Here is a 16,586-nt window from a genome sequence, read left to right as displayed (position 1 = left end):
ACCATAAGACACCTAGGAATAAACCTAAACAAAGAGGTGAGAAATGTATACACTGAAAACAATAGGAAGCTACTGAAAGAAATGGAAGAAGACACACAACAAGATGGAAAAATATTCCCTGGTCATGGATTAGAAGAACAAATATTGCTAAAATGTCAATACTACCCAAGGAAATCTATGTATGTAATGCAATCCCTATGAAAATAAGACCAGCATGCTTCACAGAGCTAGAACAAACAATCCTAAAGTTTGGGTTGAACCAGAAAATACCCTGAAGAGCCAAAGAAATCCTAAAAAAGAAAACCAAAGCTAGAGCATCACATTCTGGACTTCAAGGTGGATTCCAAGGCTGTAATCATCAGGACAGTATGGTACTGCCACAAAAGCAGACACTTAGATCAAGGGAACAGAATATAGAGCCCAGAAATGGACCCACAAACATATGGGCAACTAATCTTTCACAAGGCAGGAAAGAAAATCGAATGGAATAGACACTCTTCAGCAAATGGTATTGGGAAAACTGGACAGCGACATGCCGAAGAATGAACCTAGAACACTTTTTTACACCAGACACACAAATAAACTCAAAATGGATGAAAGACCTAAGTGTAAGGCAGGAAGCTCTCAAAATCCTGGAGGAGAAAACAGGCAAAAACCTCTTTGACCTCGGCTGCAGTAACTTCTTGCTCAACATGTCTCTGGATGCAAGGGAAGAAAGCAAAAATGAACTAATGGGACCTCATCAAGATAAAAAGCTTTTGTGTGGCGAAAGAAACAATCAGCAAAAACAAAAGGCAAATGATGGAATGGGAGAAGATGTGTTCAAATTACATATCAGATAAAGGGTTCGTATCCAAAGCCTATAAAGAATTTGTGAAACTCAACACCTGAGAAAGAAATAATCCAGTGAGGAAATGGACAGAAGACGTGAACAGACACTTTTCAAAAGAAGACATCCAGATGGCTGACAGACACATGGAAACATGCTCAACTCACTCATCACCAGGGAAATACAAATCTAAGCCACAGGGAGATACCACCTCACAGCTGTCAGAATGGCACACATTAGCAACTCAGGCAACCATAGATGTTGGCGAGGATGCGGAAGAAGGGGAACACTTTTGCACTCCTGGTGGCAATGCAAGCTGGTGCAGCCACTCTGGAAGACAGTATGGAGGTTCCTCAAAAAATTAACAATACAATTACCCTATGAGCCAGCAATTGCACAACTACATATTTATCCAAAGGATACAGGTATGCTGTTTTGAAGGGACACGTGCACTCCATTGTTTATAGCAGCACTATTGACAAAAGCCAAAGTATGGAAAGAGACCAAACGTCCATTGACAGATGAATGGATAAAGAGGATGTGGTATACACACACACACACACACACACACACACACACACACTGGAGAATTACTCGGCAATCAAAAAGAATGAAATCTTGCCATTTGCATCAATGTGGATGGAACTAGAGTATTCTGCTGAGGGAAATTAGTCAGTCAGAGAAGACAAATATCATATGACTTCACTCATATGTGGAATTTAAGATACAAAACAGATGACCATAGGGCAAAGGAAGCAAAAATAGTGTAAAAAAAAGGGAAGGGGACAATGCATGAAACTCTTAAATGTAAAGAACAAACTGATGGGTGCTGGAGGGGTTGTGAGTGGGTGGGTGGATAAATGGGCAACAGGCATTGAGGAAGACACTTGTTGGGATAAGCCCTGGATGTCAGATGTAGGGGATGAGTCACTGGATTCTACTCCTGAAATCATTAGTGAACTATATGCTCACTAACTTGCATGTAAATTAAAAAAAATGATGTGGTACATACATGCAGTAACACTTAGCCTTATTATGAATGAAATCTGGCCATTTGCAACAACGCGGATGGACTTAGAGTGCCCATAAGCTAAATAAATCAGACAGAGGAAGTCAAATAGTGTATGATTTCACTCATATATGGATTTAAGAAATAAGGCAAATGAGCAAAGAAAGAAGGAAGAGAAAAAACACCCAGACTCTAAAATACAGAGAATAATATGCTGGTTGCCGAAGGGAGGTGGGCGGCTGGGTGAAATAGTAAAGGAGATCAAGAGGAGAGAAGATACTCCAGAGGTAGCCAGTCTGTGACACTTGTGATGAACGCTGAGTAATGTGTAGAATTGCTCAATAACAAAAGTGCCTTTCATTGTTAAGTATAACTTGAGTTGATTTAAAAATAAAAACTACTTAAAAACATCTTAATTTCCATATTTTTTCTCTTCTCTTTACCTGCCGACTTACTGACTTCAAAATATATAGAAATTGTAGGAATTTTAATGAGTCGTTTCATTGTAATTTTATATTTTATGAGTATCATTAAGATTTATAATATTATATCTGAGAGTTACATTTTCTAGAATAAGAAAGAGGGAGAAGTTTAGAAACTTGCTTAAAGTGACAGATATATAAATAGTGAAGCTAGGGGCGCCTGGGTGGCGCAGTCTGTTAAGCGTCCGACTTCAGCCAGGTCACGATCTCGCGGTCCATGGGTTCAAGCCCCGCGTCAGGCTCTGGGCTGATGGCTCGAAGCCTGGAGCCTGTTTCCGATTCTGTGTCTCCCTTTCTCTCTGCCCCTCCCCCGTTCATGCTCTGTCTCTCTCTGTCCCAAAAATAAATAAACGTTGAAAAAACAATTAAAAAAAACGTTTAAAAAAAATAGTGAAGCTAGAATTCAATTTCATCACGTGTGGTTCAACCTGTACATGGGCTCCGAGTTTTGTGTGGGGTTAGAAAAGATTTGGCTTAAAGAGCAGAGCATTTGGGAACTTTCAGTGATCTATACCTGCTTGCTCTTTCCGTAGGGCAGGGACAGGAGTGGAGCACTTGGTAACTGAAATGAGAGGTGTCCCTTAGGACAGACTGGTAGGGGAGAAGGGCTCTGAGGACAGAATCTGCCCATTGATGGCCTTGTTCAGGAATCCTTGGCACTGAGGTTGCTGTGGTCAGGGATTGACTGAGTTTATCCCTTGGGGTTGGGTGGGAAGGGCAGAGTCCTTGTCCCTCCAAAGGCTCAGCATTTGTGAACGTGTATGAAATCTCTATAAATATCTGATGGAGGAGGAAGAAATGTTAACTCATGTGTTCTTCCAGGGTTTTTTTTTTTTTTTTTTGGGTTACAGAGCTGCTTTTAGAGATGTTCCTATGATAGAATAGTGGGGATGTTTCATTTTAATTCTTGAAAGTTCTAAGAATAGAAGTGAAAAATTTTCTGCTGGTATTACAGCTCTAACTCAGGCCTTCTAGGAAAGACTGGCGATCTGTGGAGTATCTCCTCTCCCCACAGACCCTGCACTGGAAAGCTGAGTAAATCTATTGGATGTACGGTTCACATGTTGCACACTTACTGCACATGATTCATCTTCAAAGTAAATCCGAATTGCAAGAGCAAATCTAGGAGCTCTCTATTGGATCTCATCTCCTTTACAAGAAATAAGGTAAGTTTTCAAACCCAAGTAAACTATGTTCTTTTCCTTGCCTCCCATTCAGGACTGGGTTTTAGGGAATTTGCCATGGTTTAGTTCTGTATCCTGAGAAGCTTGAAGCTCCGGGAACATATTTGTCTTAGTGATGAGAGGATCTGAATGTGTCAGGGCTCCCAGCTTTCACTGGCCTCTGCTTGAGGCAGCACAGTCTCAGGAAAAATTCTTATCGAAAGGGTGGGGGGTATATTTGAGGGGGCAGAGGTATAGTGTCCTCTACATATGGGTTTCTTTTCTTTTAATGGATTAAATAAGCAGCTGATCCTCAATTTTTTTAATTTAGTTTAAATGGTTATTTATTTATTTCGAGAGAGACAGAGAGAGGAGAGATAGAGAAAGAGAGAATGGGTGAGTGAGAGAGTGAGAGAGAGAGAGAATCCAAAGCAGGCTGTCAGCCCAGAACCCAATGTGGGCCTTGTCCCATGAACCGGGAGATCATGGCCTGAGCTGAAATGAAGAGTCTGACACATAACTGACTGAGTCACCCAGGTGCCCCTATCCAGGTGAATTTTTTGTTTGTTTAAATTTTTAAAAAATGTTTTATCTATTTTTGAGAGAGTGTGACAGAGTGCGAGCAGGAGAGGGGCAGAGAGAGAGGGAGACACAGAATCTGAAGCAGGCTCCATGCTCTGAGCTGACAGCACAGAGCCCGACGTGGGGCTCAAACTCATGAACCGTGAAAACATGACCTGAGCCAAAGTCGATGCTTAACCGACTGAGCCACCCAGGCACCGCCAGGTGGATTTCTTATTTACAAGGTTTACGTTCAGGAAAAGGATCAGGTTGTATACTGACCATATGCAGTCTGTATGGATTGATACAGTCGTTACCACGATTCTATGATACACTGACTGTTCCGACAGTCATGATATTAAAGTTGGCTATCCAGACCCCATTTAAAACCTGCTTACAGCTAAGAATTATATTCTTTTTCTGCTGTTGGGGTAGGGGTATATATGGAGCGGAGGAATGAGAAGCAAACTCTCTAGTGAAATCCTAGACAAGTACTCTTTATCCCTAACAGTATCCTTTGCTCAACCTTACACTGTGGGCTTAAATGATAAATATAAACATAAAACATATATAAATATAAATCTAACCATAAATATCGATACAAATTCTGCTCTCTTTTTAATCCCTTTTCAATTTGCATCCATTTGAGAGTCAGGATACATACTGGACATGGCAGTGCTTTTCTTCTTTCCTGGTTCATGGTTTCTGGCTTTATGCCAGCTCCACCCAAATGAATGGAGTCTAATGGTGGTGGGTGTGGTGTGGAGTGTTCAAGAGGGAGAGATGACCATGGAGCACAAAGGCTTGAGTTCTGGTACTGAGAGAGCTGACTGCTCTCCGCTAAGCTGCTTCCCAGCCTAGTCTGCAGTGCACCATTAGATCAATGTGAACTTGCTAATGAGATATGAATTCTAATGAGCAGCAATTTTAAAGAGAAAAGGAAAGAAAACTATAATCAAGGGTTGCATGATTCAAAACACACATACGCACACACACATTTTAGCAGTGGAAGGTAAGTAACAAGAAAGTTGTTTGGGAAAACCTAGAAGGCTGTGCTGAGGAGATGGACAGGGTACTCTGGACACAGGAAGTAAATGCGGAAGGTGGAAGTTTATCAGACGAAGGTCATTTAGCCACTAAGAAATACTAAAAATGTAGGGAATGAAATGGTCGGGACATATTCATCAGGGACAGCAAGTGTCAGGCATGGCTGGAACACACAAGAGTAGAAGCCTTGGGAGGAAAGGTGGTAAGCAAGATTATGGCACAGCATTTGAGGACTTTGAAAGTCATGGTGGGTATTTCAACCTTTGCACTTGAAAACCACAGTAACCCTTTAATCATAAGTTAAGATTCATCATATTTTTAGAATGCCCACTTTTCCTTTTGAAGTTGTAGCGAGGAGGTAAAAAGAGGGAGAGGATGGAGAGCGAGGAGAATATGGAATTTCTGAAATTGGGTCCTTTCTTTCTGTTTAGAAACATAGAGGGTCCACTTAAAGAACTGTAGGATTGACCATTTGTAATACTGACATTCATGAGATACCAGTCCGATTTTGTACTATGTATCAGCTAATAATGCTCACGGTGAAAACTCACGTAGTTATCTCCCTTGACATGTTATTTTTCTTCAACAAAATGGTGTGAGACATTTTATTTAGAATTTGATGAGTATTAGACACTGTGTGAAAGGAATATTTATGTCCCATGTTTTGAGAATCTAAACTGATCCTGTTTTAGATCAGTGAAAATACTCTGCATGATATTACGATGATGGATGTCTGTTACTAATATGTACCGAAACCATAGAATGTACCACACCCAAGAGTCAACCTTGAGGTAAACGTTGGACTCTGGGTGATGAGGATGTGTCACGGTAGGCTCATCAGTTCTGGGAAATGTGCCGTTCTGGCGGCCGATGTTGGTAATGGCAGGGGTGATATTTGGGTGGGGGCTAGGGACCTTATGGGGAATCTCTGTACCTGTGTCTTGGTGTTGCTGTGAATGTAGCACTGCTCTAAAAAAATTAAGTCTTAGCAACGCGAACAAACTAAAAAGCAACAACGACCAAAAGATCTTATTAAAGCTGAGAGGAGGCATGTGATTTTGCTGCCTCCTCCCCACCCCCCACAGAGAGAGCTGAGAGGGAGCCCATCTGCTCCTCCTCTGAGAGGGGAAGGGACAGGTCTGGAGTCACCATTGAATCATACTCGGGATGCCTGCTGGGCCAGTCTTCATTCTGTTGGGGCCACAGTGGATCCACCTGTATGCTGCCCATTGAGTTTCTAATGCAGGGGATTCAAAGATGGATGTCTTCAGGGCAACCCTGACATCTTGAAGGGAGAAGGCACCTCATTCCAGATAAGCCCAAATCCAACTGGACTATGTTTAGAAAACTAGATAACTAAATTTTGATAAACAGCTGAATGATTCTGTTCTTCTGTGCTGAATAAATCTTAATAAAATCAGCTCTCATATCTTGTATATCTCCAAATCTAATACTTGACTGCAAAAATATGTTCAGATTTCATAACGTGGCTTCCATGATCTTTGGCAGAGACGAAACCTTGCTTTACCAAGTTTTTCTACTATGACACTAGAATCAGTCTAAACCAGAGGTTTCATATTGATCTTCTCTATTTGTCCCATGATCCCCATTAAAACTTTGGTTGGTTTCTTTCATGTCAAATGCTCTCACCCCTTTGATTTTCATGTCTTTGGACCACAAACTCTTTACAACCAAGGGCCTATTTTATTTCTACTTTCATGACATCATGGATCATATTTAGGGAGGCTGTTTGCACTTTGTATTTGGTTTTTAGTATTTATTAGCGATATTTGGAGATGCCATTCCCAGCTTCTGATCACCATGAGCAAATTAGCAGAAACCACAGTGCCGAGGTGATTTCAGTCATTCGAGGAAGGAAATTGTCATAGGCGCTGGCTGTAAAATTCTCTTTTGTCTGGCAAGAGAGTGGGACACAGGATGAAAAATGAGAGATGGCTAATGTCTGGGAAAGACAAGAGCCCTGAATAAGTGTCCTTGCCCTGTTTTTATTAGGATCAGAAGGTGATGGATGTGCACAAAGAGAGAATGAATTTGTCAACATTAACTTGTGGTTGTGAGGGAAAGGGGGTCCTGAAGGTATTTGGGGTTAGGGATTTGGGTTAATACAAAACAAAAGCTGGGTGCAGGGCAATTGGGAGGAAGGTTGTTTACAGTGGATATGAGGCAGAAACTTTGTTTACCTTAGCTAGCCTAGGGGATGAGGCAGGTAGGGGAAATAACCTCAGAGTTAACAAGGCACCTTTTCTTTTGTTAACCCTCTCTGCTCTGGGCTGCTTTGCCTGCAGGGCAGCAGTCCACAGTCCAATTCACCAATTTACCTAACTGGGCCCTATCCTCCTGCAAAAGCAGCTTTTCTGATGTAGTACTAAATTGGGAATGGTTTCAACCTGAACATCTATTCTTGTTTATTTCATATACCTATGTGTTGGGCACCTTTGCGCCTGTTCCTATTTTAGGGCTTTGCCAATCCCTCTCTATTCTGGGGGTTCTGCACCGGTGTCTATTTTGGGGTGCCTTTACACCTCCCTATTCCTTCTTGGCGCCTTTTTGCCTCCTTATACTCGGGGTGCCTTTGCAACCCCCTATTCTTGGGGTGTCAATCTGGCTAACTCCAACTCGGGTGTGACTCTTTTATGACTGTAATTCTCTATGCCTTGTTAACCCATTGGTGTAAGCCCAGAGGATTCCTAAGCTTATCCTCCACAGGCAATTAGTGTGAAAACAGTTGTGCAGCTCTATTAGGGGTAAATGAACAGGTAGATTAATATCTTGATAATATTAATAATCGTAATACAACATTGATGCTAATAACCTTAATGAAAGGACCATTCCAAAAGCATGTACTGCCTATCTGCATCTCTTATGCATTGTACATACTTAATTATTTAGCTTTCATAGAAACTCTAAAAAGTAGATTATTTTACTCTTCACATTTACAGGTGAAGAAAATGAAGCCCAGAGATATAGCGGGACTTGTGAAATATGGCACCATACTGTGCAGGAGTTGGGGTATGAATCCAGGCGGTTCAGCTTCAGCTTTGATGCTCTGTCACTGTGCTAACCTACCTCTCTGCTCTGCTTTAGGATGTTTGCATCTCAGGGAACCTGATTCAGAATCTGACTTTCTTCAGTTAAAGCTGTAGTTCATCCCTTAACGTAATCTGGAGTTTTTCATTGATCCGTCTGTCTCTTAGGAATTTTTATACTTCTCTCTGCAGATGGTTTCTATTCTTCTAATACCAACCACATAGTCCCTTACATAATGAATGATTTCATCTACATGTATCTTAAACTCAAAAATCATTAAGAAGAAGTATTTTGCCCATTCTTGACAATAAATGCAGGTAATTGTGATTCCATATTTAAAATAAAAGATTATTATGGATTTATGAGAGAAGGGAACAGGTAGTACAATTGTACTAATTTGGATGTAAATTTTAAAAAATAAAAAATAAAATCAAAAAATAAAAATAAATAAAATGTTTTGAAGAAACACTAAATTAGAATGGGGAAATGGACAGCTAGTAATATAAGAAAGGAAAAAAAAGTCATAGAAAAAGGAAAAAGTAAAATCATAATAGGGGAAATATCAGAGGCTGGGACTTACAGACTTCTCGCTTTTTATGAGCTGGATCTTTTTCTCATTTCATCTGCAGCGTAACCATGTTATGTGTAAAGTAGCTTTTCCCAGATAGTAAAGAGTGGAGCTGGGATTTGAACCCAAGACATCTGACTGGAGCCACTGTGTTCTTGACCAAGAAATGTAGTTATTTTCTTGATGAATAGCCATCCCAGATAAAATATCAACATTGCAAAATATGAACTGAACAAACATAAAAAAATTCTCGTAAGAGCAATATTTTCATTAAAAAATGTAGTAAACATGTAAAAAAAGTAGTAAAAATGTAACATGTGGCTGGTGATAAAAATGTGTATGTATATAACAAAATGCAATTTTTTTCTACTAACCAAATGAGACAATAAGATTATGTCATAAAATAACCTTTTTTGTTTGTTTGCATCTTCTGCAAAATCATGAACCTTGAAAAATTGACCATATGTGTATATAGTAAAAAGATGTGGAGATAAACACAAATATAAATATACTTAGAGAATGTTTCTTAAAGGACATATAAGAAAACCAATAGTTATTTCCGAAGAGTAGGATTATAGATACAATAATTTGGAGACAGCTTTTAAATTTTCTTTCATTCTTCTGTGTACTTGGAATAATTAATGATAATCGTGAATTATTTCATCAAAAATATAGTTAATAAATGTACACAAAATACTGAAAAACGTTTTTAATAATTGTCAACAGCAATGATAATCTCTAGCATTTGGGACAGTGGCGTCATACTTGGGAAATTAAATTGTTATCTATGTGAGTCAAAATTGGAAGCGATATAAATATCTCAAAAGACAAATGATCAAAGAGATGCCACTTAAAAAGCTTTATACAATGTCACATAATTAAATTAACAGGTAAACTAATGATAAGTATAATAACATGGGAAGAAGGGTTATAATAATCCCAAGTCAAAATCAGGACACAAAATGATATTATATGATGATTTCAGTGACAAACTCAACATGTTATGAACAAATACTTGAAATAGAACAATCATAACATAGTATGTTGGAATTATGGGATACTTTTCAGATGAAATTTTTAGAAGCATGCGGGTGACTTCAGGGTAAAATGAACATCTCTGAGTAACATCTCTGATGCCTATTGAGATTATAGGCATCATTAGGAATTTTATAGCATGTTGAATTCATAGCCAGAGATGCTCAATATTCTGAGCTTAGTCCCACAGTACAGTCAAGAGGGTAAACAGTTTCCTCAATTATTCCAACCACAAAGTTGTCCTGTCATTTGTTTTATAATGACATCAGAGAAGCTGACATTGAACATGAGAGGTGTAAGTAAAAGATTGTCAAAACAGACTTTTGTAAACCATATTACATCCAAGATACAGATGGGATCAGAGATGAAGGGGTCAGGGACCTAAATGAGTGAACTGAACAGAGAATATTTTCTTCCAGAGGGATTCTCCAATGATATGAGTGCTTAATCATAGTGGAATAGGGTTTTTTTTTATTTCAAAGCACATAGATAACACCTATATGTGTATCTGTGTGCATATACAATCTTTTAATTCTTAAGGAAACTCAGGATCAGGTAAGGCAACTATTTGCACTCCCTTTTTCACATGAAAGCTAAATTATGAGACAGTTAAGTCACTTGCCCAAGGACAGTTCAAGTTCTGCAGTTTTCAGTCTTGGTGGGAATCAGAATTTTTTAAGGACATTTAATTTTACCTCCCCAGATGCAAAGGCTATGTTGATCCAAGGCAGTTAGCTTCTGAATCGACAGATAGATCTGGGAGAGGCTTGGGCATCTGCAGATTTACCAAGAGTCATAGAGGATTGAAGGCAGTCAGAGGTAACATAACATGGAGCAAAAGCAAGGCATTCAGAGTTCAGCCCACTGATCTTCCAAAGCTGTCACTTCTTTTCTTCTCTTTGCAGATTCAGCCCTTGTCCTCAACTGCACCTTACTTTCAGCCAGTAGTATTATGATGAATAGCAGTGTGACTGAATTCATTCTTCTTGGGTTGACACAGGATCCAGGAAAGCAGAAGGCAGTATTTGGGGTCTTCTTGATTCTTTACCTTGCGACACTGTCGGGGAACTTTCTCATTGTAGTGACTATCAAAACAAGCAGGACCCTTGGGAGTCCTATGTACTTCTTCCTATTCTATCTGTCTTTTGCTGACGCCTGCTTCTCTACAACCACAGCCCCCAGATTGATTGTGGATGCCCTTTCTCACAAGAAGACCATTTCCTACAATGAGTGCATGATTCAGGTCTTTACATTCCATTTCTTTGGGTGCATGGAAATCTTGGTGCTCATCCTCATGGCTTTAGATCGCTATGTAGCCATTTGTAAGCCCTTGCGATACACTACCATCATGAGCCGGCATGTGTGCAGCGTTTTGGTGATACTAGCCTGGGTGGGATCATGTATCCACTCTTTGGCACAAATTTTCCTGGCTTTGAGATTGCCTTTCTGTGGCCCCAACGTGATTGACCACTATTTCTGTGACTTGCAGCCCTTGTTGAAACTTGCCTGCATGGACACTTATGTGACAAATTTGCTACTTGTTTCTAACAGTGGAACCATATGCACGGTGAGTTTCATAATCCTGCTTACCTCCTATGTTGTCATCTTGTACTCTCTGCGTAACCACAGTGCTGAAGGAAGGCGAAAAGCCCTTTCCACCTGCACCTCCCACTTTATTGTGGTTGTCTTATTTTTTGGTCCGTGCATATTCATATACACACGCCCCCCAGCTACATTTCCAATTGACAAAATGGTGGCTGTGTTTTATACAATTGGGACCCCCTTGCTCAACCCTCTGATGTATACACTGAGGAATATGGAAGTGAAAAAAGCCATGAAGAAATTATGGTGTAGCAAAGTATGACTTCTTTTGAAACAGGATATTCAGGGATTCTAATGTATTTTTCCTTAACAGTTTGGTTTGCCTTCATGGACAGGCAAGGTGAATTTTTCTCATTGTGAGAAAAAATCCATTGGGAAATTTTAATTTCACTATTATTTTATATATTTAATTGAATTATTATGAATAAGTACGCATAAACACACATCCCTTTTTCACAGAGGATGGCATTAGAATAGGATTACTTAAAATCCGTAAACATTGTGAACAACCTGGAGTGGCTCTCAGTTGAATTCTTTTGACAGCTGGCCATATTCACATGATAATTTCTCTTCCTGTACAATTTGTCTTCAGAAAAATATATACTGACTCTTGGCAGAATGATTGTGTGTATGTGTGTGTGTGTGTGTGCGCTAATTCTTTACAGATTTCATTCTAGTCCTTAAGAACTTGGATGTAGAGCTAATCCCTATGGAACCAGAACTTAGAAATGAAGGTCGTGGTCTTGACAACCTGGGCGTTGGAGAAGATGTTCTGAGAGAATTATGTGGTGGAATGTGTGCCTGAGGCTGACTCGCTGGGACATGAATGGACCCTCAAACTCCACGAAGAGCTGGAAACCTGAGTGAAAACCTGGACTGTCTCTGGAAAACACTCTCAGTGTTCAGTGAATGGTGGGAGAAGGAGAGTTTTACAGTTGGCAGTGATGGGCAGTATCAGCCAGGAACTGCTTTTTGGCAGGGTCCTTCTCTTTCATCGTCACAGATCAGGGTCAGTGAGGGGGGTTGGCGGCAGGAATATGCAGAAGGTTAAGGGGTAGAAGGGCGCTAGAAAACAATGTACAGTGTAGAGCAAGCAAAGGTGAAAGGAAAGTGGTAACTGTATCCAGGTGGGACAGAACAAGCTTTGCTTTTTTATATTAACAATCACTTTTTGGATATCTGAACGTTTGCAGGGAAACAAATGCAGTTCCTGGGTATCTGTATAAAATTGACCTAGATTAGCTTGACTTCCTTGGCTCTTACATTCATTTGCATATCGGGAAAACACTTTATTTATTTATTTATTTATTTATTTATTTATGGTTCCCAATGGTGTCTGAAAATTTAAATTTTCTATTTCTCGGGAGAACCCAGGATTGAAGGTCCACATAGTGTTTTCAGTTCTGGTCTTCTGGTTTTGTAGGAGAATGTTTAAATATATATTTTGATTTTTGAAGTTAACCAATTGAGATGTGTAATAAACACCCTACCACCGTAACCACCACCACGTCCGCCACCACCACATCATAATCTCATAATTAAGTACCGTCATGTGATGTGTTTCAGTATCTGAATGTATAGTTCCCATCAAATTTGCACCAAGAAGAATTACTTTAAGTGATACAGGCTAATAAGAAAGAATCCAATGACCTACATAAGTATGTGAGATACCAACTGAAGAGCAAATGTTATTGTGTCACATCAAAGATGCCCAAGACTCCTACATAGAAAGAGGTGGCAGAATAAATAGTTAAGTCCCAAGGAAGACATTCGTCAGAGCTCTCAGTGCCAGAGTTACAAGAGGCAATTATGTTTTATGTTCTAAGTGAAGACTCCCGATCTTCCTAATTTTGTGTCTTGCAGTTTCATTTCTGAAGCATTTGAATCTGGTCATGTGAAGGTTATATTTAGAACAATAGCAGAACAATAGCAGGGTAACGAATTCTTGGCTGCATATTTTCTGATTCAACATGTTGAACATATTTTGCCACTCCTTTCTTGCCTGCCAAGTTTCTGCAGATAGGTCTGCTGCAAACCTGATCTGTCTTCCCTTGTAGGTTAAGGACTTTTTTTTTTCCCTTGCTGCTTTCATGATTCTTTCCTTACCTGAGTATTTTGTGAACTTGACTATGATTTGCCTTTTTCATGCTTGGTTTTTGTTGAATCTAATGGGAGTTTTCTGGGCTTCGTGGATTTTGAGGTCTACTTTTCCACTATTATTTGCTCCCATGACCCTTCTACCCCTTTTCTCTCTCTTCATCTTCTGGGACCCCTATGATTAGGATATTATTCCTTTTTAATGAGTCACTGAGTTCTCTCATTCTTATATTCTGCTCCTTTGCCTTAGTTTTCCTCTTTTTTTCTTCTTCACTATTCTCTATAATTTTGTCCTCTGTATCATGAATTTGCTGCTCTGCTTCATCCATCCTTGCCACCATAGCACCTTTCCACATTGAATGTCAGTAATAGCATTTTTAATTTCACCTTACTGGAGTTTGCTTCCTTTTTGCCACAGAAAGGGATTCTTCGTGTTTTTTGTTTTTTATTTTACCCTGGGTATTATTCTTACTATCGTGATTCTAAATTTGTGTTCTGTCATCTTGCTTGTAACTGTGTTGATTAAGTCCCTGGTTGTCATTTCTTCCTTTTCTTTCTTTTGAGGTGAATTCCTTCATTTAATCATTTTGAAGGAAGAAAAAGAATTAACAAAATAAAGTAAATAAATAAAAATTAAAAAATTAAAATCAACACAAAGAAATCAAATGAAGGATGCTGGTCATAGGTGTGTTTTGGTCTGGTTGTGGAAAGAAGTTTGATTGAATAGAGAAAAAAGGGAAAGAAAAGAAGTGAAAAAAGGCAAACAGTTGAAAATTTAAAATAATGAATGCAATAACATAATATAAAAAGAAATGAGGAAAGTGAAATCGACTTAAAAGTTCACAAAAATGGAAAAATACAGTAGAAAAAACTGAAGAAAAATCTTTTCATAAAAATGGGAATAAGTATCAATTTTTTCTCTTTCTCTCTTCATGAACAAGAAAAGGAAATAAAATTACATATAGACAACAAAAGGATGGGTGCTGGATTGGTTGTGAGTTGGTGGATGAATAAATGGGCAAAGGACATTGAGGGAGACACTTATTGTGATGAGCACTGGGTGTGAGATGTAGGGGATGAATCACTGGATTCTACTCCTGAAATTATTAGTGAACTATATGCTCACTACGTTGGATGTAAATTAACAAATGTAATTTGGTATGTACAATGCAGTCATAGCATTAAAATGAATGAAATATTACCATTTGCAACAACATGGATAAACTTAGAGTGTCCATAAGCTAAATAAATCAGTCAGAGGACGTCAAATAGCACATGATTTCATTCATATGTGGAATTTAAGAAATAAGGCAAATGAACAAAGAAAGGAAAAAGAAAAAAAAACCACTCAGACTCTAAAATACAGAGCAGAAAATGCTGGTTGCTGAAGGGAGGTGGGTGGCTGTGTGAAATAGTAAAGGAGATCAAGAGGAGAGAAGATACTCCACAGGTAGCCAGTCTGTGACACTTGTGATTAGCACTGAGTAATGTGTAGAATTGCTCAATAACAAAAGTGCCTTTCATTGTTAAGTATAACTTGAATTGATTTAAAAATAAAAACTACTTGAAAACATCTTCATTTCCATATATTTTCCCTTCTCTCTTTACCTGACAACTTACTGACTTCAAAATATTTAGAAAGTGTAGAAATTTTAATGAGTAGTTTTCATTGTAATTTTATATTTTATGAGTATATTAAGATTTATAATATTATATCTAAGAGTGACATTTTCTAGAATAAGAAACAGGGAGAAGTTTAGAAACTTACTTAAAGTGAGAGACACAAATAGTGAGGCATGAATTCAATTACATCACATGTGGTTCAACCTGTACATGGGTTCCGAGTTTTGTGTGGTGTTGGAAAATATTTGCCTTAAATATCAGACCATTTGGCAACTTTCAGGAATCTATACCTGCTTGCTTTTTCCATAGGGCAGGGACAGGAGTGGAGCACTTGGTAACTGAAATGAAAGGTGTCCCTTAGGACAGACTGGGAGGGGAGAAGGGCTCTGAGGACAGAATCTGCCCATTGACAGCCTTGGTCAGGAATCCTTGGCACTGAGGTTGCTGTGGCCAAGGATTGACTGAGTTTATCCCTTTGGGTTGGGTGGGAAGGGGAGAGTCCTTGTCCCTCCAAAGGCTCAGCATTTGTGAACATTTATGAAATCTCTATAAATATCAGATGGAAGAGGAAGAAATGTTTAATTCGTGTGCTCTTCCAGGGAGTTGTTTTGGGGTTACAGAGTTGCTTTAAGAGATGTTTCTATAGCAGAATAGTGGCGATATTTCCTCTTTATTCTAGAAAATTCTAAGAATAGAAGTGAGAATTTTCTGCTGATATTACAGCTCTAACTCAGGCCTTCTATGAAAGACTGGCTATCTGTGGAGTATCTCCTCTCCCCACCGACGCTGCACTGGAAAGCTGAGTAAATCTATTGGATGTACGGTTCACATGTTGCACACTTACTGCACATGATTCATCTTCAACGTAAATCCGAATTGCGAGAACAAATCGAGGAGCTCTCTATTGGATCTCATCTCCTTTACGAGCAATAAGGTAAGTATTCAAACCCAAGTAAATCATGTTCTTTTCCTTGCCTCCCATTCAGGACTGGGTTTTAGGGCAGTTGCCATGATTTAATTCTGTCTCCTGAGACGCTTGAAACTCTGGGAACATATTTGTCTTAGTGATGAGAGGATCTGAATGTGTCAGGGCTCCTAGCTTTCACTGGCCTCTGCTTGAGGCAGGACATTCTCAGGACCAATGCTTATTGGAAAGGTGGGGGGTATATATGAGGGGGCAGAGGTATAGTATCCTATACATATGGGTTTCTTTTTTTTTAATTGATTAAATAAGCAGCTGACCCTCAATTTATTTATTTTATTTAAATGTTTTTTATTTATTTTGAGAGAGAGAGAGGAGAGAGAGAGAAAGAGAGAATGAGTAAGGGAGAGTCAGGGAGACAGAGAGAGAGAATCCCAAGCAGGCTGTCAGCACAGAACCCTATGTGGGGCTTGATCACATGAACCGTGAGATCATGACCTGAGCTGAAATGAAGAGTTTGACACATAACTGACTGACCCACCCAAGCACCCCTATTTTGTGGATTTCTTATTTATAAGGCTTAAGCTCTGGAAAAGGAAC

At 39.2% G+C, this 16,586-nt stretch overlaps 1 protein-coding gene across 1 annotated transcript; it reads left to right on the top strand.

Moving 5' to 3' along the window:
- The first annotated feature begins 10,694 nt into the window (after positions 1 to 10,694).
- Positions 10,695 to 11,606, top strand: LOC128311672 (olfactory receptor 4C11-like). Its single transcript, XM_053202612.1, has one exon. It carries the CDS (start codon positions 10,695 to 10,697, stop codon positions 11,604 to 11,606), a length of 912 nt encoding a protein of 303 aa, XP_053058587.1.
- Positions 11,607 to 16,586: the final 4,980 nt, after the last annotated feature.

Source organism: Acinonyx jubatus, chromosome D1, assembly GCF_027475565.1.
Source record: "Acinonyx jubatus isolate Ajub_Pintada_27869175 chromosome D1, VMU_Ajub_asm_v1.0, whole genome shotgun sequence".
NCBI lineage: Eukaryota > Metazoa > Chordata > Mammalia > Carnivora > Felidae > Acinonyx > Acinonyx jubatus.
The sequence above is the reverse complement of the archived record's forward strand: the minus strand, read 5'-3'. Positions and strand labels throughout refer to the sequence as shown.